This window comes from Manduca sexta, chromosome 7 (genome assembly GCF_014839805.1).
Source record: "Manduca sexta isolate Smith_Timp_Sample1 chromosome 7, JHU_Msex_v1.0, whole genome shotgun sequence".
Lineage (NCBI taxonomy): Eukaryota > Metazoa > Arthropoda > Insecta > Lepidoptera > Sphingidae > Manduca > Manduca sexta.
The window spans coordinates 3,157,567-3,178,801 of NC_051121.1; the positions used below are offsets into that span (position 1 = coordinate 3,157,567).

The 21,235-nt window shown below is 41.8% G+C and overlaps 1 protein-coding gene across 2 annotated transcripts in view; it reads right to left on the reverse strand.

The window, feature by feature from the left end:
- The window catches only part of LOC115450576 (follicle-stimulating hormone receptor), a 50,152-nt gene extending 33,737 nt beyond the window's left edge, over window positions 1–16,415 (reverse strand). Inside the window, exons 1-4 of one of the 2 annotated variants that reach the window (XM_037447734.1) lie at window positions 15,845–16,415; window positions 7,760–7,831; window positions 7,223–7,363; window positions 403–546 (exon numbers count right to left, since the gene is read on the reverse strand). In XM_037447734.1, coding sequence (XP_037303631.1) covers window positions 403–546; window positions 7,223–7,363; window positions 7,760–7,831; window positions 15,845–16,017 — 530 coding nt within the window. In that variant the 5' untranslated portion in view covers window positions 16,018–16,415. The remainder of the gene's footprint in view (window positions 1–402; window positions 547–7,222; window positions 7,364–7,759; window positions 7,832–15,844) is intronic. The other variant, XM_030178631.2, reaches the window with a different exon arrangement.
- Window positions 16,416–21,235: the final 4,820 nt, after the last annotated feature.

Sequence of the window (21,235 nt, forward strand, 5' to 3'; positions counted from 1 at the left end):
TAGCATAAATGTTACTATTACAACTATAAGCTGTGCTTATACAGTAATATAAGTTAAAGCAGCTAGTCAATCTAATATTGCAAAAAGAGTTTAGATGATAGATTTAGTTTTTAGATAAAAAATGTAGGTGCATCAAAGGACTTGTATGCTAATTCTTATAATATGGTACGAACCATTTGTTGCAGAAGATATATACATACAGTGTTTTACCGCGCCGTATGAGAATATTTCCGACTTTAGTAATATGACTACTTATTCACAAAAAAAATCTTTGAGTAGGGAACAAAGCGGGAGATGGAAAGTTCACAGGATGCAGGTGTGACGCTTCCTTCATGGAATGCATGGTGCGCCCACCGCACTGAGTGTGTGTAGTGTACTGGGGTAGGTGGCGGCAGCACTCACAGTGTCTGCAGATGGTCGAGCGGTGCGAGCGCGCGCGCAGGTACGGCGCGCAGCAGATTGCGTGCGAGCCGCAGCGTGCGCAGCGCCCGCGCGCCCGCCAGCTCCTCGCCCTCCACCTCTGCGATCAGATTGTCCTCGGCCGACCTGTCGAAACATAACCAGTTTACAGCTTGGACACTTTCCTGCATCACAAACAATACTTACTATTTTCAAAATGCTTAATCCTTCTCAAAATCTGAGGGCTACGCCACGAACATCCGCTTTGTACTGTGGGCGGTTGAATGAAATTAAATCTTCTTAGTCGAATTTTCGGCCACGGCGGCCGATCTCAACGGAGATCAGCCAGGTTCGCAGGAGATATTATAGAGCACAAGGGTTTACGCAATACAGAGGTACACTCTCTGTCAGTGGCGAAGCGTCCATACAAGCCGATTCCCACCGGCTTCCCTTTTAGGTTTTAGGTGATACTAAACAATATATTTAATAGACAAATATAAATTTACAACATATCAGACAATGGACAATAATTATAATAGCTTAACTTATTAATTATAATTGATAACTTAATAATGACATCTATCGGCCATTAGCCCGTTGTTTGTTAATTTAATCGATATCAATTACTTATTTTAAATGACGTTAGATGGCGCACCTTGTATTTAGTTCCCCAGAAATTCCGTTACCTAAGTGAAATTGTGACGCCACAGGCAAAGGTAACCCGCTGTCAAGCGGCTTTATGTCGTAGTATGTTTTTTAATATAGATGGCAGCACTTTCTATGACTTTCTATGCCAGTGTTTGTCGAAATCGCGCGGAAGATATGGGAAAAGGTAACCCGAGCTAGTTCGGCTTCACGTTAACCGACTTTGTATAGTTGTCGCTTTTTACGTCCTTCAAACGTCATAATTTATTATGCTACCAAGTTGCGGTGTTTGTAAATTGTCATAATATTCATTTTATTTTTTGATAGTTATGTGATATTTAGTTACCAGCGCTTTGTTTATTTAGAAACTAAAAATAAAAGTGTATTATAATGGAAATAACTACCTGTGATCAGTTTAATGTCTACCTTTACGTAAGTATATTATTAGTCGGTGATTTCACATATTAGTATTTAGATGGTAAAATATTTGAAGAAGATCTGAAAGTTTTTGATTTTATACACAAAATGTTTGTTGGAAGAAAATAATAAAATATGATATTATACTGAATTAAAAGTAGCACCACGATACAATCAAAAGTTAACGAATAACCTTTCTTGATTATAATTTAAATTGATAATTATATAAGTTTATCATGTAGGTAGACTTAAACTGTTGGTCTGTTTGGCGATCGTGATACCTATTTCTATTACATTTATAGTTTTATTTTGAAAATAAACAGATACTTTTAGTGTAGTGAGGTTATAATTTTAATACTTACTTTTGTTGCTGTTATAACCAATTAATAGGTAAGTACTTATATTTTGATTAATGGTTCGAGAATTATCTTCGTTTATTGTTCGATTTTATGAATGTTTTAATTATTTACGCATAATAGGTAATTTAGTTTGTATGTCAACGTTTGTTGATTTCGAATCAAGACTAATCCGTTGTCTTAGTTTTTGTTTGCCGATAAATTGCCCCGATATCTTAACTGACGCCAATTTTTTTTACACCGGGTTACCTTTTGAAAAATTTCACCCTTCGCCACTGCTCTCTGTTCCTTTACTCTTATAGTCCGGTGAGACGGCAAACCGACATGACCGAAGAGGGATCCTTCGCAGTACCAGCAGCTTTACGTGCTTTTCGAGGCACGGGGGTATCACACCGCTAACTTACTGACTCCGAGCTGTGACCTAGTAATGTTTTTTAAGATGAAAAAAACCCAGTCATAATTATTTTGGCCCGACCCGGGATCCGAACCCAAGACCTCAGTGCAGTAGTCGTACTCATACCGTACAATTACTACTACGCCATCGAGGCAGTCGATGGAGGCGGCTGTGGGCGGTGGTAGTCATATTATGCCTTTATTTGTTTTGCTACAAAACAAATGCACATAAGATCATCGTGCTGTCGAAGATTGTTGATTAACAATTGACGTACAGCATAATGTAAAAAGACGCAAATTCTGCAATAATTCAGTTTAGTTACAGCGCGTACAACGTGTATAGACTATAATGAGCCAGTGAGATAAAATGCATACTTCGCATAGTTCCCACTTCCGAAGGAGAAGTGGCGGATCTCAAACCGACGCCCAGGACGCCGGGAGCCTGTCTAATGTAAGTTGTTTGAAGTCATTTAACGTAAGCATTCAAAATCTCATCATTCCGTCCTAGGAAATTGGAACCGTTTGGTTGAACTGTTATATACTATATTTCAATATATTGAAACATAAGTTATTTAAGTGACAAGTAGAATTATAACACGAATATACATATAGTATTATACTGAACGTTTTATTCAAAGATACTTGAATATAAAAAATGGATAAAAAATCTATTAGCCATGGTTTATGTCGATGACCCCGCCGATCGCCTAATGTCCATCAGTGCGCACACGCACACACCTATACCGGCACATGCGAAAATAATGAGGCGTGCGAAAGTGCTCGTCCCGTCAGTCGCACGACCCCCCCCCCCCCCCCTTACCAGCCCCCTCCCGCTCACAGGCACTCAAACGCTCGCGGACACGTTCGTTCGCTCACAGTATTTCATTGCTGGATTTCGTTGCAGGTATTGTCTACATACGATTACGCCGTGCCGCAATGGTTGAAACCGAGCATAGAGCCGAGCCCATTATTGCGAATTTGCGTTTCATTTCGTGCTGTCGCGTCGGTGGGATCGCAAGAACCCGAGACGCCCTCCCGCAAACTTATACAGGTACATACCTCAAAAGTTAAAGACAACGCACCTATGTTATCGCGGTATAATAAGTATTCGTGAACAATGCTTTAACATGTCTTCACTGTTCAAATTCCTAGGTCTTTATAACCTATCCTTATTTTGATAATGTGGCCACATGGGTACTACATAAAAGATATTTGTTTTCCTCCTGAGAGTGTTCGGTGTCACACTAAGTGCCCACCGCACGCAGCGTGCACAGGCGGCGTTGCGTCACACTCTGCTAGCGGCGATCAGCGAGCCACATTGATAAAGCGCGCGTGTGACGATGTATGCTTGTTCAGGTTTTAAAAACGACATCCTTGTCGGGCTATAATCGCTCTCACCAACATCGAGTTCCTGTTATTTTGATTTTTATATACATTATTTATAGCTAGCTGTTTCACACGGGGCCAGTATACGGATGGTGACGTCCCATGGATTCGCGAGTTTCTTTATGCTAGTTAATAGTACAGGAAAGAAAGCAGCCGTAATGTTATTTTTTAAACTAGGTGAGTGAGTATTTATTTTAGCTTCTTTCTGCAATATATGAGGCTCTGTTTAAACGCGATTCCCAGAGGTGAATTTGAAAAAAAAAAATATGATCAGAAGCAGTCTATTGCTGTACAAACATTAAAAGGCTCAGTTTGATCTATGTTTGGGTTTATTCTGTCAATCTTAGACCAATTTATCATAATGTTAGATGTATGCGCGTGTAGTGTGGACAGTGCACTAATGTAGATGGCACGTGGCTGTGCTCGCCGGCCGCTGCAACGTGCAGCGTGTAGTCTGCATTGGCGAGCAGTGCCGCGGGCTGCGGGCGCGAAGGCCGCCCGCACCCCGCCACCCCCCACTCCCTGCAATACAGTCGCACACCCGCGCACACCTGCATCGTCGCAGATGTAGCTATTTCTACGCAACATTTAATAAAGATAAATAATTACGTTCATAGTACGCACCCACTTTAATGGATTGAACTAATTCACGACTCCGACCTTGGTCGCTCCGCCGCCGAGTTACGGCAGCTGCTAGCAACAAACGGACTGCATATACGCAGTCTGCAGACTCCAATGGAGGAAGGAGGTCGTACGTTTGCCTCAGCGGACTCGACTGGGGTTTTCCCCATGCCATGTAGCAATCCTAATACCGATCCTAATATATATAAAATAATGTTGTGCCCAATGTGCACACAGCACAGTGGCGCAGCGAGAGGAGAATGTTGTAGCAGTGAGAGACCCGTCCACATTGCACGGGGATTAATAATTAGTTAGAGTGCTATACGAGTTGAGCCAATGGAATATCGCCAGAAGTTCAGCTACTTCTCGGTAATCACACGGAGTTCATAAATGTATGCTTTGAAAAAACTGTGAAACGAACTTGATAACGGAAAGAAAGCGAAAGGCGAGCAAATAATGATACCCGGTTATAATCTACATGTCAACTCACACACTATGCCTGGTGTTGGTTACACAGTGCGAGTGATTGCACAGTAGTCATTCATAAGGCGGACTTGCAGGATAGCTCGCACGATGTGAGCGCGGCATTAGCGTCGGCCGCGGAGATTTGCTTATAATTTATAGTGTCCAGACAATTGTCTGGCCCGCCTTGTGCGGGGTCCGGCGCGTGACGTCACGGGCTTCGGCTCCTCGCCTTGCCTCGGGTTGTTGACTGCACGGATATTTAATACAGATGTCCGTTAGGTCCGTAGTGAGTGTGGCCGACGAGGAACTCTTTAGATATAGTATACTTAGTCTGGCCATAAATACTGTTACACTTAATTATAAAAAAATATTACATTTGAATTTCGAATCTGTCATTTTTATACGATTGTTCATTGTGTTTTCTCATTTTGGCGCCAATACATTGTAAAATATTTTGCGATATTAAAATGGTGTGGGGTGATAAAGAGAACCGAATCGCTGTGATAGCATTACACAAAGTAGGTATGGAGCCAAATGCAATTTTTAAAACTCTCCATACACTTGGTATTAGTAAAATGTTTGTGTACCGGGCTATTAATAGGTACAATGAGACCTCCTCTGTTTGTGACAGAAAAAGATCTGGCCGTCCACGTAGTGTTCGTACGAAAAAGGTGGTCAAAGCAGTAAGGGAAAGAATTCGAAGAAATCCTGTCCGAAAGCAAAAGATTTTATCTCGGGAAATGAAGATAGCACCTAGAACCATGTCGCGTATTTTAAAAGATGACTTAGGACTTGCAGCCTATAAGAGACGCACTGGCCATTTCTTAACTGATAATTTAAAGAAGAATAGGGTGGTAAAATCGAAACAACTACTGAAGCGGTACGCAAAGGGAGGTCACAGAAAAATTTTGTTTACGGATGAGAAAATTTTTACAATTGAGCAACATTTTAACAAACAAAATGACCGTATTTATGCTCAAAGCTCTAAGGAAGCTTCCCAATTAGTCGACAGAGTGCAACGTGGACATTATCCGACTTCAGTGATGGTTTGGTGGGGTGTTAGCTATGAAGGAGTGACTGAGCCATATTTTTGTGAAAAAGGTATCAAAACATCGGCACAAGTGTATCAAGATACCATTCTTGAGAAGGTAGTTAAGCCCCTTAACATCACCATGTTCAATAACCAAGTATGGTCCTTCCAGCAAGACTCGGCGCCGGGTCATAAAGCTCGGTCCACGCAGTCTTGGTTGGAATCGAACGTTTCGGACTTCATCAGAGCTGAAGACTGGCCGTCGTCTAGTCCCGATCTTAATCCGCTGGATTATGATTTGTGGTCAGTTTTAGAGAGTACAGCTTGCTCTAAACGCCATGATAATTTGGAGTCCCTAAAACAATCTATACGATTGGCAGTGAAGAATTTTCCCATGGAAAGAGTGCGTGCTTCTATTGATAACTGGCCTCATCGTTTAAAGGACTGTATTGCAGCCAATGGAGACCACTTCGAATAAGCTTTTTATATTTTTAATTGTTTTATATTTATGTATTAAACTGACACACTGTAAAAGTAATAAATGTTATTTGCAGTTAACAATTTTCTTTTTTCTTTATTACAATATTTATGGCAAGACTAGGTATACACATTACCGTATCAATACCGCCGGACCCGACAGTGTTGGCCCGTTGGGGCTACAGATCTCAGGACACATTATACTTGTAATGTCGATGGCAGCCGACAGGCGATGTTGTCGCGGCGGCTACAGGGAATATCCGAATACTAAGTTCAAGTTGCCAAGTCACCGACGTGAAACCATGCATAATCCTACCTGACACAATGTGCAAACCGCATATTTCTTATGGAACTGCGATAGTGATATGCACACGTTGTATTTGTAACAATTGTTTTGGGCGACGACTGAGGGGATATTCACGTGTCACGCGGTGGAATTTTGCGTTTGTCGCAGTGCGCACGCGCCGCGCTCGTGGTCCATTTTATTGCTGATGATTCGACAGTTAATTACCGGAAGACTCGCGGCCACCGTCCGCGGCCCTATAAATTAACAATTCTAATGAAACATGTTAACGCGTGTCCTCAACCAATGCTTCCTGATCAACACACACTCGTCCCTGGAACTAATTAGTAGAACTACTCGTTTAATAAAATAAAACATATTTTACGAAAACATGTTACGGGTTTGTAACTCTTCTATTTCCTATATCGAATATCCTTGTTTGAACAATATTGCGAGCCTGTTTTTGTCCTCAAATTATTAGTTAATTATAATCTCATGTTACTATGTATATTTTGGTTACTAATTATTATCCCATGCTGCAGTTAGTTTTATCTACGACTGGAACCGATCGACTTGTTATTTGTTTGCGTTACGCCATAAAAGTTGGTAACTTTCAGCGGACGCTCGTAAAATCTTCACTTTATAATGTTAACTTAGATAGTTACAGGCGGAGCTAGTAAATGCGTCTTAACTAAAAGGATAAGGTTCTATTGAGTTTTGTGGGTAGTAATGTTGCATAAATATACTAACAAGTAGTGGAGATGTCGCAGGTCGGCGAGCGCATGCGCGGGCAGGCGGCGCAGCGCGCAGCGGTCCAGCCACAGCCGCGCCAGCGCCGCGCCGCTCAGCGCACCGCGCGGCACCCACTCCAGCCGATTCGAGGACAGGTTCCTGCACATTATAGGCCCTCGCTACATCACTTATATGTTTCAGAGTCCTGAATCAATACATACGATATCTTCCGGATCCGCTTTGCGCATCGTGTTATCGGTACCTACTTAGTAATTAGTAAAATGTCTGTGTGTAGTGCTTGTGCAACGTCACATCACCCTTCTAATAGCAGAATATTATTTGTAACATTTCTTTATTTGCGACAAAATAAACCGCACGCTGTTAAAGTTGCGAGCTCAACAAATTGTGGGGGTTTTCCGCAAAGCACTGGCGTCGGCCCTCCCCCGGGCGCGGGCTCGTAAATCACCACGACGACACTCCACCCTCGGCTCACAGCGCGTCTGTGGCGCGGCTGTGGCGTGTCAGTGGCGCGGTAGTGGAGGGTGGTGTACTCACAGGTCGCGCAGGGCGGCGGCGGGGCGCAGCGCGTCGCGCGGCAACGAGCTGATGTTGTTGTTGGACACGTCTCTGCAACAATCATTAATATGTACTTACTAAAAACTAACCTAAGCGGATACGTCTTTAACACGTATATGTTTAACTGTATACTCAGACAAAAGAGTTTTGAGTTTGTTATGAATGTCATTAAACTTTCGATCTCCGAACTTATCTTATATAAAAAGTAAAAATTGGCACAACACCCAAACATTTGTGTCGGTGCATTGAACGTATCCAAGCTGCGGGTTTTGCTTCACTGCGCGCTACACGCCGCCTGTCACGGCTCAGTGGTGTTGAACACTTTTTAAATGTTGTAGTGCTTCATGAAATGTATATGAATATATAACAATATAGTATTACTACTATTACTTTTTACATACATTGATCTTACTAATATAATATTGTAAATGAAAAAGTTTTTAAAAATGTTTGTATGCTCGAAGTAAAGTCTGGAATAGCTGAACGGATTTAGATGAAATTTACCCTACGCATAGACCATGCCTTGGAATAACATATACACATACTTTTGATTCCGGTAATTAGCTTCCGTGGGAAAAAATTTAAGTGTTTAGTATGATTTTTTAATAGGGTACCGGACTCATTTTTGTTTTTTACTCTTATCAAATATACACATAATATAAATTATAACACAGAAGGAATTATTAAAATCCGGTAAAAAATCAACAAGTTACAAGTCTTTGAATTTCGGCGGAAGGGGTAATTAACAAGAAACAGAAAAGAGACGAAATACCCACATGTGACGTCATCGGGAATTACGACGCGTGCGAAAAAAAGAGATGAAGCGATATCCCCACATCGCGCCCTCTTCTGCACATTACAATATTTTAAATATGAATTACTCGCTCATTTTTTAACCAATTTTTATGCAGTTTTCGCAGGAGTGCTTCATTTTCGTATTATTAACCATTACATATAGAATAATGTACAAAATCAAGCTTAGGCCGGTCCCCTATTGGTGGTGCTGGCGTCGTACAGTGTGTCCGGGACTTTTGTAACGGAAAAGTGTTCTCACGCGGACGAAGCCGCGATCAACACTTGATCTATAACAAAAAAGATATTTATTTATCAAAACACACACATTCCCTTTCACAGTCTTTACTGTCGAGCCTTCTGTCCGCTAGTGGTTTTGTGTGCTCGTGTCTAAAACACCACTAAAACCAAAAAAATATTGAACATTACCATACCATTATTATATACTGGTTATCAATTTTGGAGTCGGTGCCTAATACAAATTAAACATTGTTTCCGTAGGTACATTAGGTTTTTAAAGGCGGTATAATTTTAAGTTATTTTTTTAAATTTTTTTGTGTTAGTTAAAAATCAGTACACGTTGACGACATCATTTTTATGGGACGATGATATTTAACGATAAAATTTTTATGGGACCACACGGGAAGCACCAGCCTACAAATAAAAAAAAAATCTAAATCGGTTCACCGAGTCAAAAGTCCTGAGGTACAGAACATAAAAAAAAATAGATAAAATACAGTCGAATTGAGAACCTCCTCTTTTTTTTGAAGTCGGTTAAAACGCTCACTATTCATTATACACAAACATCATCTTGGTGATTTCCACAATTTCGGATGTTCCACTCGAGCAGTGGGGGTGAGGAGCGGGGGAGTGGGGGTTAGGGCGGCTGGGAGCTGCTCGAGGAACTGTACTGTAGAATTGTAGCTTGGCTCTGACTAATGCGACTTTAGATTGGTTACAGTAAGAATAGGTGGTTTTGATGTAAAGTGTAAACTGAGCAGCAATCGGGAGCCAAGCCATTGCTGACTCTAGACAGCGTACAAACTTTTGCAGGAGCTCCTTTAAGTGCTAATTGTTACACACCCTCATTTTTTGTGCACCACCAATCCGACATCAACCATAATACGATAGTAAGGGAGATTCAATTTCAGGCAATTTTCTCACGGAACGCACACAAAGTGTTGCCCAATCGAAGAATGGGACCTTGTACTAGTCCCGAGTCACAAGTAGTACTGTAATGGTGTCGTCTTTTGAGGACTTATTCACAGTACACGGGATCCTAGTGTGCACGTTTACGGATGTCGCTTGTGTTCGGCGAGACGCGGTGCGGCGATGCGTCTCCCGGCATCACAACCGTTTACCTTGCAATTCCGAGTTCAACAGTGATGAATCGAGTGCGAGAGAGTGTTCACTGCTGTAGTAAATGGCCTGCGGCCGGCGCACGTGACCGCACCGCCACCTCGCACTGCAGAAGCGATACGTCTTCGACAATCGCAAGTTATTTTATTAGGAACTGCGAGGATATAATATTTAGATACATACATATACACATCACGACTTTAATCCCGAAGGAAGGTAGAGGTGCAAACTGGGTACCAACTTTTTACCATGCGTGTTCCGGCCTATGATGAGTTAGATGGCGAATATTATCGCCATAGCAGGCACAAATTTCAGACTCCGGGCTGATACCGAGCAAAATCCCAACATCAGTACCTGAGCCAGAATTGGAATCCCGAATCTTAAGGCGGTGATCACGGCGCCATACACAGACGTGTTAAAAGGCCATACATCAAAATACGCTCCAGGAGGCCTCATCTACCACGAAGTCTCATCTTAAATATGTATTCTGAATCGCAACTGACCGTATGATTGTTGGACGTCGAAGATTTTCCTTCAAGTGAAGTGTGCCTAGCGGTACCCCGCGAAGGAGTGCGAGCGACCGCGCGTTGGCAGCGCGTCAGCGTGTGTCGCGGCGAGCCCTCTGTGCGTGGCTGCGCTGTAGCGGCGGTAACGAGTGCGGCGCGGCTCGTTATTGGCGCCATCCATCATCGGCGCGGTCGCTGACACGTGGCCGCCGACTCACCCCGCCGCCGCCGCCCCTCGACCCACACACCCTCCCCACAGGGTTTGCCGCCCGTTCTCGGTCCATTCAAGCACGCTTAAATTTTCTCGTATTTTTGACGATAAACTGCCGGCGATTATTTCGACGTATAGTGAAAGAAAATGCATGACAGCCGGTTTTTGTATACCAAGTTGGGTAAATGAGAGTACTAATAGTACCTAGTTTATATAAAGGCCATTGGATTCGATTATTCGATTTGAAGTGTAATATAAAACACATTTTCTTTCGAGAGAGCCTAAATGGCGATTGTTTGTCATTCGCTATTGCGATATAGTGCCCCTAAATGGTGATCTGCCGCCGTTTGAGGTAGTTTAAATGGAGAAAAATAGCCTAATCAACACGAGCGTCCGTGTCGTCCTGTGTTGATTGTGGTTATTCGAGACACCAAGGAGGTGTCTCGACTAACCACATACTAAAATAATTATGAATTATGTAATTGAGACTTGGAACGCCGGCGATAGAACGTGCAGTTTGCACTGTTGAGCAGTACGCTGTTTGGAGTTTGTTAAAGGGGAGGACACGGGTGGCGGTCTGGGTGCAGCGCGTCGCGGCGGTGTGGAGCGGCGCGGCGGCGGTAGCCACGCGGGCCTACCTGTTAATTAATTCATACTACTACGTCTTGCCGCTTAATGTTGCTGAATATTGAGATTAACAGCTGTTTAATTAATATCATAAATTTGTATAGTGACGGCGCATCCGCTACATTTATTAATTCACTAGCGCCGACACCTAGACGCGCTTGCCGTTGCCCCGTAATAAATAAACCCGCTTCATTAGGAGAATTTTTGGATTTCACGATATACCTACCTAGTAAGCCGTATACAGGTTTGTGGCAGTCGCTCCGCAGCCGCTGCATTCAACTTGTCTTAACTCTTTAAGTACAACGTGTTGCGGGACTGGTGTCTGGTGATGACAGGCGCGACACATATCGCGGCGCGCTCGCGTGCTCTGTACTTTGCGAGTACCCTCGTGTAAAAATATAATTTGTTTCAGTACAGAAACCGTGGACTGAGGCCGGTAAGAAACATGACCTTTATGGTGTGTTTCATAAAGTGCACATTACAATATTACCATTGCAGTGTTCATCGTTCATTATGTAACAACTTTACCGACACTTTATTTTGTACTAAGTAGTGATAACACTACTACTACACTACACTACAAGGTATATAAATACCCGACTGTTGTTTTTATTTTTGGATATCGAACCTGGCAGCCAACTCCGGGGGAAACCTGGAACTGAGATACTGGAATGCCCCGGCTTAACGACTGCAGAGACCTGGAGGAAAGTTGGGAGGGGTTAGCTGGGAAGGAAATGTGGGGGAAGGATGAGGAAAGGCAGGAAATGTTTGCGAGCCTTTATAGGCCTTAATGTGAATTGGCAACCATGAAGTATACACACTTAACTGTGTTCCGGTGGAGCCGTGACGAAAGTCACCCCGGTGGGCGTGCATTCGGTGTGGAGACCGAGCGCACAAGAAGTGCCTCGGGGGGACCTGACTGCTGTTTTTTTTTTGGGAGCCGCCGTGTTTGTCATCGGGGATACCCTGCGAACGGTGTACAAGCGATTCCCCGCCTTAGCAACCACGGCAGTCCCAATGAAGGTTTGGTGCGCCCTACCGCTATCACTGAGGGTGCCAGCGGACTGAACGCTGGCAACCCGCAGGCGGAGCCGTCTGGTTAGGTATCTATGCGTCATTAGGCAGCGGTGTTCCGGTTTTAAGGATATTGTAGCGTAAATACTGTTTGTTAATTTGTGTGTCTGCCAAGACCCTTTTTTCTCAGGAACGAATAGAGGTATCATGTTGATGGTTGGTTCATTTATTTACTTATTAGAAATAGACCGTAACCCTCAGTACTTGATATATTTTGGAGCTGCGGCTCTTTCGGCTGTAAAAAGAAGTTTAACTTATTAGTCAATGCGATAAAAAGACACATTCATCGGTGCGTCACTATCCAACCGACCGTCAAGTGCGTATGAAGCTGCTGCTGTTTTGGGTGAAGCGAGCTTGTGTCACGCAGTCGTACAAGCATGTGATACTTGCACGTCTTTGAAATTCACCATCGCATCAATAGATGTCGCAAAGCGATTCGGATCAACTCTCCTGGAGTGCACCGGCAAGCTTTGCTTGTTGGCGAGCGGCCAAACGCGTGTTGAATGCAGTGAATGCACTCCAAGTACATTAACATCTCGGTTGTAATGCACACACCACACTTAGAACATCTCTACTCCCCCTCCCGTGTGCGTTGGTCGTGCTGCACGGCACGGTGCGGTGTGTCAGCGAGCGACCTCGACCCACAGCGAGTGCGCGTCACGGCACTCGCGGCGCGGTGAATGGTGCACACACACTCGCGCCACACACGCGGCGCCGGCGCCAGCGACACACTACACCATACGCACGCGCTGTGTTTTATCACGATCCAGTCTGCACGCCACATTACACCGCGACCCACCGGTACCACCCACCGAGAAATAATACGAGAACCCAACTGCAATCGTCGAGTATCCTCAATTGTCATAATATTACGTCATGTCGCGTTTTATACAAAAGGTGCTGTAAAACCGGTGTAATCTATCAGAATAAGTACGTACGTATATTCGTATCGCCACTTGCCGAATATTTACTCAGTGAGCGCCGCTTTATTAATATTGTATTGAATCCTCAGAATCACAGCACCTCACTTGCCCTGGGTTATTGAAGCCTTCGACTCTGATATCAGTGTGTGTCTCCGAGCGCACTGTGACGTACCCAATATGTACAGTTTTGTTTAAACGACAAGACGATCAGGTCGCTCCCTTAGTAGCAAGCGTATACACTAGCTATAAAAATAGCAATGTATAAATATACACAAAGTAATTAATGTATTTTACTACGCTCGGCAAAACATGATATGCGTACAAGCATGATGATTATTAATTATGTTCGGTTCAAATTTGTTGCAACCGAATCGTAACGGTGTATAGAGTTCCTCGTACGTGCGCGTGTTCACTCAGCGGCTGCACAGTGCACAATGTTCACTGCTGCTTGGCGGCAACAGCTAGTGGCCGACCGAGTGGTGGGTGTCTCCGCGGGGGCGCGTTATCAGCGCGATCGATACCTGCTGATAAATCGGGAACCGGCCCGCACCCGCACCGCGCCCGCTGCGCCGGAATCACCACGGCAGCAGGCACGCCGCGTCGTGCGGCTGCAGTGAGTCGGACAAAACGCTTCCGTGTGGCGTTATATACATAACATTAATACGTATACATATTATATTATGCAAACAGTTAAACAATGTAATCATTACGTATACCATCCACAGCGTTAATCGCACAACAACAATAACTATCGTGAACTGTATATTATATAATGTTATCTTAAAATAGGAGCTGCAGAAGATAGTTGACCTAAATCGTTTTTTTTTATCAAATTGTGTCGCAAGTAAATAATTCATATTATTATGTTTGTAGGCAAATTCGTTTTCTAAAGTTCCAAACAATGTAAACAAACTAATTTGGCATTTAATTTTATAAACTAAGCAGATTTTGTGTGGATTTTTAATATTCAGTTCAAAACTGTAATAAGACGGAGTCATTTAAGAGGGTCAATTTATTTTAAAATCTTTAATAATACATTAAAATCTGATAAAATTGTAACATATTTATTTATAAAAAAAAAACTAAAAATATCGCAGTGTGTCTGGTAGTTAGTGTTAATTGCTATAGGACTTTGGTGTACGAAGATGTAGGGGGATCCGTACTACCCGATAACTACCGACTTCCCTTTTAGGTTTATTTATGTTTGTCTTCGTTTTTGTTTTCTGTTAAATAGCCGCGATATGTTAACCGAGGCATTTGCTTTTTGCTTCGTGTTACATTTTGAAAATTTTCAGCCTTCGCTACTGATGTGCAGTACCTACAAGCAGGCAAAATACTCGGCGCCGAAGCACGTCCGGCTTGGGGTGTGTTTCAATTGCAAAAAACTTTGCTGCTACACAAGGTTGGAAAACAAACTAAAAAAAGTTATTATTATAGGTTGTTAATACAATACTATGGACAAATAGCCAAATTGCAAAAAAACTAGTTTAGTAATATTTATCACTAGGCGTTGCTCGCCTCCTCCGGATAGTTTCACAAACTTTGACATTTATAATAATAATTATGAATTAGAAATAAGATAAATTTAGTATTCCGTTTATATTTCTAGGCTTCGGTGCCCAGCGATCAGTAATCTGTCACCGCGCTTTTAGAATGTGGTCGTGGGATAGACTCCGTGAGCACTGCTGAAAACGACCAATGAACTAATCATAAACACTATATTAAATTAGGAATATAAACAACACTTACTGCACAGAAAGAGTAGGTAGTGCCTTCAAAATTCATACATTACTGTTCCTAAATGTTTCATACGTCACACTAACACCACATTACACCACAGCCTACTGACGTCGTATCCGTCTAGAGACGGTGGAGTTATAGACTCGATGCTCTAACCAAACAAAAAAGTCGGTAATGTCTACGATCAGAGTACACGGGAGTCGTCCGTCTCATTGCCTAAATAACCATAATATCATATTAAATAAACTGATTGCAGATTTTCATTCAATTCATTATTTTTCCATTGTTTTTTTGATTTAATTGGCGATTGTCCGCCTCGTGACCACGAAGGCTGCGAAGTCTTCGAAACGTCGGGAGAAAATAATAATATAAATAACCGCGATAATATCCGTAAAATAATTTTATTAAAATGATTTACATATATTTTGACTGTATCAAGAATTATGTTATACGCCCTGCATCTTCGTGCTTGTTTGTGTTACGAGTCACCACAGTAAGTCGAGCGAACGTTCCTTCTGCAGATGCATCCGTTGTGCGATATTAATACGTGATACGAAATGTGATATGATACGAACAATGTCTGGGTGTATTCCACGATGTAACTCGGGTACGAGCAAGCCCGCCGCGTTGCTTGCATCACTTTCCATGCGTGTGTTCAACAAGATGCGCGAGCGCATACAAAAGACTTCAACGCGATCTTAATTGATATGCTCATACGCCTGCTGTATTGTTTGATGCTTCAATGCTGAAGGCTAGAAACTATGACATACAAGATGCGTCCTTCTATTACCAGTAAAGCATCATTGCCAAGCCACAAGCTGTGTGTACTTACAGGTAGAGCAGATGGTCGTGCAGCGGCGGCAGGCGGCGCAGACCGGCGGCGCGGCACTCGAGCTGCGCTCCACCATCGCTGCACGTGCAGCCCGGTACGCCGCCGCCACAGCCAGCCGCCGCTGCCACCGCCAATGCCGCGGCCGCCAGCAGCGCCAGCGCCGCGCGCCCCATCCGCGCCCGACTTCACCTGCCGCGAACGCTGCGCCACAGCGGCGGCCGCATCGCAACGCGGACCATCACACAGCACCGTCCCGCACCACCGGCTTCACACCACCAACCAAACAATGCACTTCCACAGTATACACACACTCGCCGACACCGGCTGATGCGAGGTGACGCACTCTCGCCACACTGGACGACAACAAGCGACAGATGCCGACGGCGGCGGACGATCGTCGGCGCACACTCGGTCGCGGCGAACGACAGACGTGCGACTCGGTGCGGAGCTCGCGAGTGACTGCCGCCGCCGCTCCGCTCGCGCCGCGCCGTGGGCCGCGTGACGCGAGTGGCGCCGTGCCGCGCTCCACGACCCTTCTCGCGGCGCCTCCCTGTCTCGCGCCGCCACCACAGCCGCCGCGCTGCACCGCGCCACACCACTGCCGGCACATTGCATGCACTCGATTCTTGTTGGCGGAATTATTGCAAGCTTTGACTGCCCCTCCGCCACCGTAAACTGTCCGCCTCTGTTATCCATAAATCAGTTACTGCACAGATCATTTGGTTACGGACACTAGCAGTGAGCGGATACTGAAGTTTTTTTTTTTACTGAACTTTTCTCATTATATGCTTTAATTAAACTGCAAGTATCATAGGTATTATAGATCCATGGCCAAATTTAGATGAACGTAAAGTAAAAAGGGGAAATTAGTTTAATGAGGGATTGTGTGCAAATATAGTGTGCAAGTAAAGTAAAATATAATTACGGCCTTTATAGGATAAAAATTAAATTCAGATTAAAAGGCAGTTTTTTCTTATTTATAGTATGATCCGTAATTAATATTATACGTTTACTTCTAACTTTCTTACGATATAAATTCATTAAATAAGGGACTAGTCGGAAAAGAGATAGATAGCAAATTCGTGCCACGTTAAATTATTCAATAAATTCCGAATAACACATTATATATTATTGGTTTTTTTTTATTGCATTCATGTAAATTTTACCATATATTATTTTTATTTTTGATGGATGTCACATTTCTTGTTATTCGATACACCGTGACAGCCGTGGCGGTTCTTCGATAGAAACCCAAAAGCCTGGCTTGCCCTAAAATTATTTACATTAAATCATTCGATTATGGAACGAGAATTATAATTTCTCGGTCAGTACGGTAAAGATAAAAATTCCCGCGCTATGTGTGGCTGCACCGCGCCGCGCCGGTTCGCCTCGAGCGCACCTACACACACACTAATACACCACCTAAACCATATCAGTATGCACACATTTCGTTTTTAATACAAAACGCGCACAAAATATGTTCCATCACTCTCGTGGGCTTTAACGAGGCTTTACGCCTCAGTATATCTTTAGCAATGGGTACTAGAAATAAAGCCAACATTTAAAAACAGTGTTGCCAAGTCTTTCGAGTGTGTTCAAATTGTCTAGAGTTCTAAAGTTTAACATTTATTCTACAAATTTTTATTTATTCGAATTAATAATCTTTTATTTTTGATATATATTTGATGATTGTAGAATTAACATAATTCTCTTTACATAAAAATAATTATTTTTATGTATTATATGTATTTTATTTGAAAACTTTCGTATATTTTCAGTACAAATTTTGAGTATAATTTGCGATTAGTCCGGTTACAACACCAGTTGTTTGTTTTGATTGAGCCGGTGATACATTTTTTTAAAGTATTTGTGTTTATTAAGTGTTTTTGAGTTATTTTAAACATTTAAATTTTAAAAAGATGTCATTTTAATTTATATCGCAAAATAAGAAAACCGCCAGTAAAATCATGATTTTTATAATACCACATCAACTATAGTTTAAATATAACCTAAACAACACGATTTTCAAATATAAATAATTCTAAACGCCGTGTGGAGCCTCGGAATGCGTCAGTCGCAACTACACTGGTTCTGTACGGTTCGGTTGTCGGTGAGCGTAAGGGACAGTACAATTTTCATAAGGATTTCATATGATATGGGTAAGTTCATTTAATATAAATTTGTGAAATAATTGATCAGAAATTATCAACAGAATGTTTTATAGCTTATTCGAGTTGTTACAAAGAATATTTTTAAAGAAACTGACATTTTTTATAATTACCGTCATAATGTGTACAGAATTGAAGCGATGAACCGTATAGCGTAGTATTGTCAAATCGGTCCGAAATGTTTTTATTTATTATTAACTGGTGTTAAGTTTATTTATAAATTGAACACCAATACATTTAATAATGAAGGCGGATTATTGTGACGTAAATACGGCATAATATGTATTTGTTAACTGCCTCGGTGGCGTGGTTGTAATTGAACACGGTACGAGCACTACTATTGCGCTGAGGTCCTGGGTTCGAATCCCGGGTCGGGCTAAAATAATTGTGAGTGGGTTTTTTCATCTTAAAAATTACTCAGTCGCAGCTCGGAGTCAGGAAGTTGGCGGTATGACACGCCCGTGCCTCGGAAAGCACGTAAAGCAATTGGTCCTGCCCCGAATCTCTGGTCTGAATCTGGTCATATCGAATTGCCGTCTCACCGGACTATAAGAGTGAAGGAATAGAGAGTGCGACTGTGTATTGCGCACACACTTGTGCACTATAATATCTCTTGCGTACTTGGCTGATCTCCGTTGAGATTGGCCGCTGTGGGCGAAACTCTGTTAGAAATCACCATTAAATTAATGTTATTTTATATTATAAAATCATAAAAATACATATTTATGTCGATGGTATGCATATAACGGTTATATGACTTTCAATACTATTTAGAATTTTTAAACAAAAAAAATAATTTAATTCGTTTTTTTGACTCCCGTAATAAGGTGCACGAGTTTTTCACTCATGTCTTTTATTCTGGTATACCCAGAGTATAATTTAGAAAGAGGGATAAACATTTGTTTCTACTGTTTTTTTTATTTCACAAATAATGAAAAGAGGGGTGGGGGGTCGGTTAATTTTTCCGCATCATTTACAGAGCTGTAGTTTTTGAGAGTTAAACATACAAGATAATATATTTTTTCTGTTATTTATTACGGGAACCGTACAAAAATATGACTGCGGTGGCTCGAATTAAAATAGTGGCAATCGCTACTTACGAATAACATAGTTTTCTAGTGGTTAAATAATTATTAAAATCGGTTCACTAGTTTCAGTTTTCTTTTTATTACAAACATTTTTCTTATTTGATTTGATTAATGATGGAACTACATACTTAATATATTTGTATTTTTATGTCATTAATTATAATTTGTTTTAGTCTATTTAAGTATATACTTGAAGACACTTAATTATTTTTGCTTTTATATAGAAAACGTATGTTTCAACGTAACACGGCATTACGTGCAACGTATTCCAGAATTATGTTAGGAGCAAAATTTTTGCACAGAATTAGAGACAACTTCGAAGTGCGTGCTGTAAAATAACAACTATTTCTGTAAATTAAAGGCTACGATGCAAAATAATATCCTAAATCTACCTTGTAATTCGTTCCAATCACCTTCCTACTTTTTTTAAAGTGGATGACTTTCAAAGTAAAATATGCTTTAATGTACCGTAATATGGTACATTGATCCCAATAAGCGCTGTTAGTGATGTTCTAATTCATAAACACATGTACGCAACAATTAAATTTCATTATTTCGGTAAATAGCGAAATGTAACTTCGTTATTTCGGCAATTAAGTAGGTACAGTAGGTTTGTCACGTTATTTAAAAACAAAATTAAAATTGCTATTTAAACTATACTTGTTGCATAGTCCATCTATGAGCTAAATTTCTTTCAAATCGATTAAAAAGAGTAGGTTTGTGTTTACTACTAACAAACATATACAGTGAAAGGTGTAAAATGTTTGACCCGATGTATGACCTCTGAAAGAATGTTCTTATATTACTAAATAACAAATAACCTATATCAATCATCAACCAATCTCATAAAAAGTAAAAATACAATGATTGTCGACGCGCAATATTTTTAACCGACTTCAAAAAAGGAGTTTTTTTTTATTAAAGTTACACACATATACCAAAAACTCATTATAAGTACATAATTTAAATAACTTTATTTTGAAAAATGCAGTTTAATTTTTATTTTGAGTCCTTGTGGAACCTAGCCCTAACCCATGTAAACATATGAAAAAATATGCCTGTAGCGGCGTAAAGGACAATTCATTCGAAACGACGCACAATACCAACGCGTGTCAGCTGATACCTACCAATAGCGATAAGACGCGCGCGCGGTTCTAGAGTCCCTTAATTTAAAAACTGGTACACTACCACCTTTAAATTAAATGATGGTGATGGTATTGATTGTATTTGGGATAATATCAGATCACAACTTAGGTTATGTACCTACCTACCTACTTCACATCGTGAATCAGCTGATACGAGGAACAAACGCAATTGTTTAAGTATTTAAGCATTACTTTCCGATAAAATACCTACTTCATTTATTGTCTAAGTAATAAAAAATAACAGCGCGAACGAACTATGAGTATTTCTGGCGTATTTAAAAAATTGGAGCTATTTACAAAATAATCAATTTACATACCTAAACAATTTATTTACAAATTACCTATTTACACTTCCCTGTAACGAAGCAACTGCCCGAAAGGGAGTCCGCCGCGTTCGATACACAAACGTGCACGTTTTAAGTTATTGTAAGTATTTAAGCTTTCGCAATGTGTCTCAGTCACTTTTCCCTCGGTTAAAGGCGTCCACTATCGCACTACGTAACTCGTCACATGTTTTGTCTTCCCGGCTATAAACGAGTCCTTTTATTTCCGACCACAAGAAAAAATCCAGGGGTGTTAGGTCCGGGCTTCTCGCCGCTCAAGACACGGGGCCGCCGCGGCCAATCCATAATCCGGTAATGTTAATTACCAGTGCATCGTTGTCGTCAATTGCGTGCGTGCGACGGAAATGATACGGGTGTAATCCGTAGGTATTTAATGTTTTCCACACAAATACTAACATTAAATTCCCGTGCCGCCATTTTCGTGCTTTGCCGAGGATCCCGCTCAAAGCACTCTAAAATGTGCACTTCCTTATCCGGCGAGTCACCCGTCCTCGGCCTTGCACATGAGCCGGCGCGTGGAATTATCCGTGGTCGAGGAGGCGCTGGGTTGCAGCCAGGGTAGTGGGAGTAGATAGAATTTGAGGAGTTTCGATCCCGTGAAGTTGCAGCGCATTCAAAGGATCCGGCTAGGAGTACACCGCTTAGC